This window comes from Triticum aestivum, chromosome 1D (assembly GCF_018294505.1).
Source record: "Triticum aestivum cultivar Chinese Spring chromosome 1D, IWGSC CS RefSeq v2.1, whole genome shotgun sequence".
Classification (NCBI taxonomy): Eukaryota; Viridiplantae; Streptophyta; class Magnoliopsida; order Poales; family Poaceae; genus Triticum; species Triticum aestivum.
This window is the reverse complement of record NC_057796.1, coordinates 417,851,317-417,857,825: the sequence shown is the minus strand read 5'-3', so window position 1 is coordinate 417,857,825 and position 6,509 is coordinate 417,851,317. Positions and strand designations below refer to the sequence as shown.

Below are 6,509 nucleotides of genomic sequence, written 5' to 3'. Positions count from 1 at the left end.
TTGCAAGTTTTACGTGGCTGCTACGGGCTGAGCAAGAACCGTTCTTACCTACACATCAAAACCACAACGATAGTTCGTCAAGTTAGTGCTGTTTTAACCTTCACAAGGACCGGACGTAGCCACACTCGGTTCAACCAAAGTTGGAGAAACTGACACCCGCCAGCCACCTGTGTGCAAAGCACGTCGGTAGAACCAGTCTCGCGTAAGCGTACGCGTAATGTCGGTCCGGGCCGCTTCATCCAACAATACCGCCGAACCAAAGTGTGACATGCTGGTAAGCAGTATGACTTGTATCGCCCACAACTCACTTGTGTTCTACTCGTGCATATAACATCTACGCATAAAACCTGGCTCCGATGCCACTGTTGGGGAACGCAGTAATTTCAAAATTTTCCTACGCACACGCAAGATCATGGTGACGAATAGCAACGAGAGGGGAGAGTGTGTCCACGTACCCTCGTAGACCGAAAGCGAAAGCGTTAGAACAACGCGGTTGATGTATTCGTACGTCTTCACGATCTGACCGATCCAAGTACCGAACGCACGGCACCTCCGAGTTCAGCACACGTTCAGCTCGATGACGTCCCACGAACTCCGATCCAGCAGAGCTTCGAGGGAGAGTTCCGTCAGCACGACGGCGTGGTGACGGTGATGATGATGCTACCGACGTAGGGCTTCACCTAAGCACCGCTACGATATGACCGAGGTGGATTATGGTGGAGGGGGGCACCGCACACGGCTAAAAGATCAATGATCAATTGTTGTGTCTCCAAGGGGTGGCCCCCTCCCCGTATATGAAGGAGTGGAGGAGGGGGAGGGCCGGCCCTCTCTATGGCGCGCCCTAGGGGAGTCCTACTCCCACCAGGAGTAGGATTTCCCCTTTCCTAGTAGAACTAGGAGCCCTTCCAAGTAGTAGGAGTAGGAGAGAAGGAAAGGGAAAAGAGAAGGGAAGGAAGGAGGGGGCGCCGCCCCTCCCCCTAGTCCAATTCGGACTAAGCCTTGGGGGGCGCGCAGCCTCCCCTCTCTCTTTCCCCTAAAGCCCAATAAGGCCCATATACTCCCCGGCGAATTCCCGTAACTCCCCGGTACTTCGAAAAATACCCGAATCACTCGGAGCCTTTCCGATGTCCGAATATAGTCGTCCAATATATCGATCTTTACGTCTCGACCATTTCGAGACTCCTCGTCATGTCCCCGATCTCATCCGGGACTCCGAACTACCTTCGGTACATCAAAACACATAAACTCATAATACAAATCGTCACCGAACGTTAGGCGTGCGGACCCTAAGGGTTCGAGAACTATGTAGACATGACCGAGACACTTCTCCGGTCAATAACCAATAGCGGAAACTGGATGCTCATATTGGCTCCTACATATTCTACGAAGATCTTTATCGGCCAAACCGCATAACAACATACGTTGTTCCCTTTGTCATCGGTATATTACTTGCCCGAGATTCGATCGTCGGTATCTCAATACCTAGTTCAATCTCGTTACCGGCAAGTCTCTTTACTCGTTCTGTAATACATCATCCCGCAACTAACTCATTAGTTACAATGCTTGCAAGGCTTATAGTGATGTGCATTACCGAGAGGGCCCAGAGATACCTCTCCGACAATCGGAGTGACAAATCCTAATCTCGCAATACGCCAACTCAACAAGTACCTTCGGAGACACCTGTGGAGCACCTTTATAATCACCCAGTTACGTTGTGACGTTTGGTAGCACACAAAGTGTTTCTCCGGTAAACGGGAGTTGCATAATCTCATAGTCATAGGAATATGTATAAGTCATGAAGAAAGCAATAGCAACATACTAAAGGATCAAGTGCTAAGCTAACGGAATGGGTCAAGTCAATCACATCATTCTCCTAATGATGTGATCCCGTTAATCAAATCACAACTCATGTCCATGGCTAGGAAACTCAACCATCTTTGATAACGAGCTAGTCAAGTAGAGGCATAGTAGTGACACTATTTTTGTCTATGTATTCACACATGTATTATGTTTTCGGTTAATACAATTCTAGCATGAATAATAAACATTTATCATGAAATAAAGAAATAAATAATAACTTTATTATTGTCTCTAGGGCATATTTCCTTCAGTCGGCGCCCTGAAAAGTTCGCCTAGGAGCTAGATGGAGGCTGTCGTGGCGAAACTCTCTCTTTCCGGCGGGGAAATGGCTTTTCTAGCGGCGGAGCAGCGGTTGTGGTAAGGTGGACGGCACCGGGATCGGCTTGGCGGCGAAAGGGGAAGCGGCGTCTTGCAGCGCGCGGGACGAATCTAGGCGGGGAAATGGCATTTTTCGCCTGACAGTGGTGTCCCACACGACACTTTTCCTTTCGCCGGAGCCCCCAAGTGCCCCCTAGTGTGCTTGGTTCGGTGTGGGACCGTCGGACCAAAAATGGGCCGAGCCGGCGGAATTCGGCGTCCTGTGAGGGCGATTGGGTTTTTTTAGGTGCCGGCGCTAAAGTAGACTCCCTGCGGGGCCTGTTGGGGGTGAGTGGAGATGCTCTAAGGCATGCAGTAACAAAACTTAGAGTGAACCTACTTGTTTGTTTATACTCGAGTAAATGACTGCTGAATGAAATTTGGAGAGGAATTAAGCGGACACATGGCCACCTAGGTGTGAGAGAAATTAACATGTGGTAGCTGGTAGGCAGGGAGCGGCACACATTATAAAGACTGATGTACCGCGTTACAGATAGCTGGCTGTGGGCGGAGCGGTGTAGTCAAGTCCGGCAGTCCTATCACCGTGACAAGAGAACGATATAGACTTACTCCATGCATGCCTTGATTCATTATGTCAAAGAAAATCTAGTACACACTACAGTCATCTGGGAGGAGCAAATGACGACGTTATTTTCCTCGTAAGAGCGTCAATCAATGGACCTCCATGCTTTAAGTTTGTATTTTCACACAAGGTTTAGCAAAAAACAAAGAACGTCGAGTTCATGGCTTGATGGGAGCCGGTGTGAGTGTAGGCAGCGATACCTAAAAGCATCTCCAGCCATTGAGCCCTCCAGAAGGCAACTTTTTCCGCCTCTTGGGGGCTGCCAGCGAGAATTTTGGGTTGGGAACGAAAAAATCTCCAGCCGCTGCTGCCCCCGCCCGCAGACGCGTCCTCGCCTCCGCTGGCCGCTGCTACCCCCGCCCGCTATGGCCGCCGCTGCTCGCGCCCGCGCCTGCTGCTCACCACCCGCGCCCTGCTGCTCGCGCCCGTGGCCGCGCCCGCGCCCTCTGTGGCCGCCGCCGACGAGGACGAAGAGGAAGAGAAGGAGGGGGGCGCCCGGCACGCCACGCCCCGACCAGCCCGGCCGCCCCACGCGCCGCCCGGCCTCCCGCTGCTGGCCGGCGCGCCCGTGGCGCCCTGGCCGCCGCCAGTCGTGCCCGTGCGAGGGCTACGCCAGCCGGGCGCGTGGCTCGTCGTGGCCGGGGCCGCTCGTGGAGCGCGCGAAGGAGGAGGTGGAGCGCACGGGGCCGCCCGTGGGGCGTCGACAGGGACGGCGTTCTGCGACGGCGCTGGTGCCGGCGTCTTGCGGGAGGAGGTGGTGGAGGAGATCTTGGGCGTGGCCGGGCGACCGCTTCCTCCCTCGACGCCGGTGGCCGGGGATGCAGTCCGGGGGTGCACCACCGGGTGGTGCTCTTCGACCTGGTCTGCACGGCGGCACGGCGGCGAGTAGGCGGCGAGCGGGGAGGCAGGTGCTCCGCCCGGCTGCGGCCACGCTTGTGAGGATGGGACCTGGAGAAAAAGGAAGGAGAGTGGGGGTGGGAGGCGTGCACGTGAGGGTGGGACATGGAGAAAAATGAAGGAGAGAGGGGGTGAGAGCCTGACTGTGGGCCAATTGCATGTAAAGTCTTCTCTCTCCGCTCCCAAGTGACCCCCGGTGGGCTGGGTTTCGCCCGGGGTCGTTGGCTGAATTTTTGGCTTAATCCGGCGAAAAAGGAGAAGTTGGGGTTGCTACTGGGACGATTTTTAACCGCCGACACTAAAAAAGACCTTTTGGGGGTGTCTTGGGGGCCGGGAGATGGTCTAATATATTTAGAGTGTACGGCCGCGGCCTCTAGCAAAACAGTGGCGAATAGGAGCTGACAACGTACATCCTTGACTGACTCGAGCTCGAGCACGGCAGTCAACAAGCATGCGTTGGCATTGGCCATTTGGTTTGGCCGTTTGGTATGGTTTGGTTTGGTGACATAAATAAATGAAATGAATTGGCGAGTGAGATCCGCAAGAGATGAATGCAGACATGCAGGTCGTATTTAGGCTAGCCAACATCTACTGAAACGCAATGAATGGATTTGACGTACTACTACTCTACTAGTAGTACGTCTCTACGTGCTGTACCACACCACCGATAGACTGGTAGCGCTGGCATTTACTCAGGCCATGTGATCCTTGCCAGTCTGCATGCGCCGAAATCCATGCATAAATCCTACCCTCTCCAACGCACAGCACTCCACTCCCCACTCCCCTATCACTCTCCAGTGCACTCCACACACTCTGCTAGCTACCAATGGCAATGGGCATGGGGCGTGCAACAAGAAGGATGCAGGGCAGCAACTCCGTGTCGGTCTTGCTGGTGTCGTTGCTGCTGGTGGCGGCGGCGACCGGGGTTTCCAGCCGAGCCACGTACACGGGCAGCAGCACCGCACGTGCCGGTTCAACTGTGACGGCGACGGCGCCGCCCAAGAAGCATGTTGATGGGAAGAAGCAGCAGGTGCCGGCGCTGGTGGTGTTCGGCGACTCGATCGTCGACCCGGGCAACAACAACGCCATCAGCACCATCGTCAAGGCCAACTTCGCGCCCTACGGCCACGACTTCGGCGCCGACCACCGCCCCACCGGCCGCTTCTGCAACGGCAGGATCCCCACCGACTTCATCGCCTCCAGGCTCGGGCTCAAGCAGCTCCTCCCGGCGTACCTGGCCCCGAACCTGTCGCGGCACGACCTGCTCACGGGCGTCAGCTTCGCGTCGGGCGGCACGGGGTACGACCCGCTCACGGCGCAGCTCGCCTCCGTCATCTCCATGACGGACCAGCTCCGCATGTTCGACGACTACAAGGCCAGGGTCCGGGCCGCCGCCGGCGACGCCGCGCTCTCGGAGATCCTCGCCAGGGGCGTGTTCGCGGTGTGCGCCGGCAGCGACGACGTGGCCAACACCTACTTCACCATGCGCGCGCGGAGCTCCTACTCGCACGCCTCCTACGCGTCGCTCATCGTCGCCCACGCCACCGCCTTCCTCGACGGCCTGCTCGCCGCGGGCGCCCGCCGCGTCGCCGTCATCTCCATGCCGCCCATCGGGTGCGTGCCCTCCCAGCGCACGCTCTCGGGCGGCATGGGGCGCGAGTGCTCCCCCGGCCACAACGAGATCGCCGAGCTGGTGAACGCGGGAATGGGCACCGCCGTCGAGTCCCTCAAGGCGAGGCACCCGGGGGCGAGGGTGACGCTGATGGACATCTACGGGTACCTGCTGGACATGATGGTGCGGCCGGACGGGTACGGGTTCAGGGAGTCCAGGCTGGGCTGCTGCGGCACGGGCATGATGGAGGTCGCCGTGCTCTGCAACGGCGTCACGTCGGCGGTGTGCGGGGACGTGGAGGAGTACCTGTTCTGGGACAGCTACCACCCCACCGAGAAGGCCTACAGGATCCTCGTGGACTACGTCTACGACAACTACCTCAAGGACCTCATCGCCTAGGCCTAGCTATATATCCTTGCTGTAACCCCTACCTTGCATGCATTCTCTGGGATTTTCATTTCCATTCATTGCGTTTGTGCTGTGCACATAGCACCTTGTGACAGCAATTGTCAATTATTGTTGATCTTCAAGAGGTCATTATCGGCTTGAGATCGGACAGCCAGCTTTGAAGCATGTGGACCTGCCTGCAATAACATGACTCCTGAGAGGGCTTTCTGCAATGTTTTTTACGAACTTTCTCTGCCACGTTCCAAATCCACACCCCCCCCCCCCCCCCCCACACACACAGTGGGGGTGAGCCCGTCCGAGTTGAGAATCCCGAAGGATGTATGTCTCCGGCGATTGCCGCGGCCCACGGAGCTAATCACCATCTACTTAGTGGCCAAGCATCGACCTCACTCATCTGCTTCCTTCAACCTTCAAATTTGGGAGACCCCAAGCTCCTTGCTGCCTTTGGTTATCTTCCTGAGGAAATTTGTTAGCCATCTTCCTGGCATGGTAGTAAGAGCATCTCCAGCCGTTGCCCCCCCCCCCCCCCCCCCCCAAGGCATAAAAATCGCCGCCTGAAGACGAGCCGGCGGTAGAATCGAGTCTGGGGGCGGTTAGGCATCCAGCCGTCGTCCCCAGACGCCGATATCGGCCCATTCCTGGCCGCCTTTCGGCGAAAAATGGCCCGATATCGGCGCGAATCGGGCCATATTCGGCGTGGTTCGCCGTGGTTTTTATGTCACATATTTATCACATCAAATCAATAAAAATCAAAATAGTTCAACAAATAGTTCAATACAAATTATATAGTTC

General features: G+C 56.2%; 1 protein-coding gene across 1 annotated transcript; it reads left to right on the top strand.

Annotated features, from left to right (window-relative positions):
- Positions 1 to 4,447: 4,447 nt before the first annotated feature.
- On the top strand, positions 4,448 to 5,929 carry LOC123172307 (GDSL esterase/lipase EXL3). The gene has a single exon (XM_044589304.1). It carries the CDS (start codon positions 4,524 to 4,526, stop codon positions 5,706 to 5,708), a length of 1,185 nt encoding a protein of 394 aa, XP_044445239.1. The 5' UTR covers positions 4,448 to 4,523; the 3' UTR covers positions 5,709 to 5,929.
- The last annotated feature ends 580 nt before the right edge of the window (positions 5,930 to 6,509 follow it).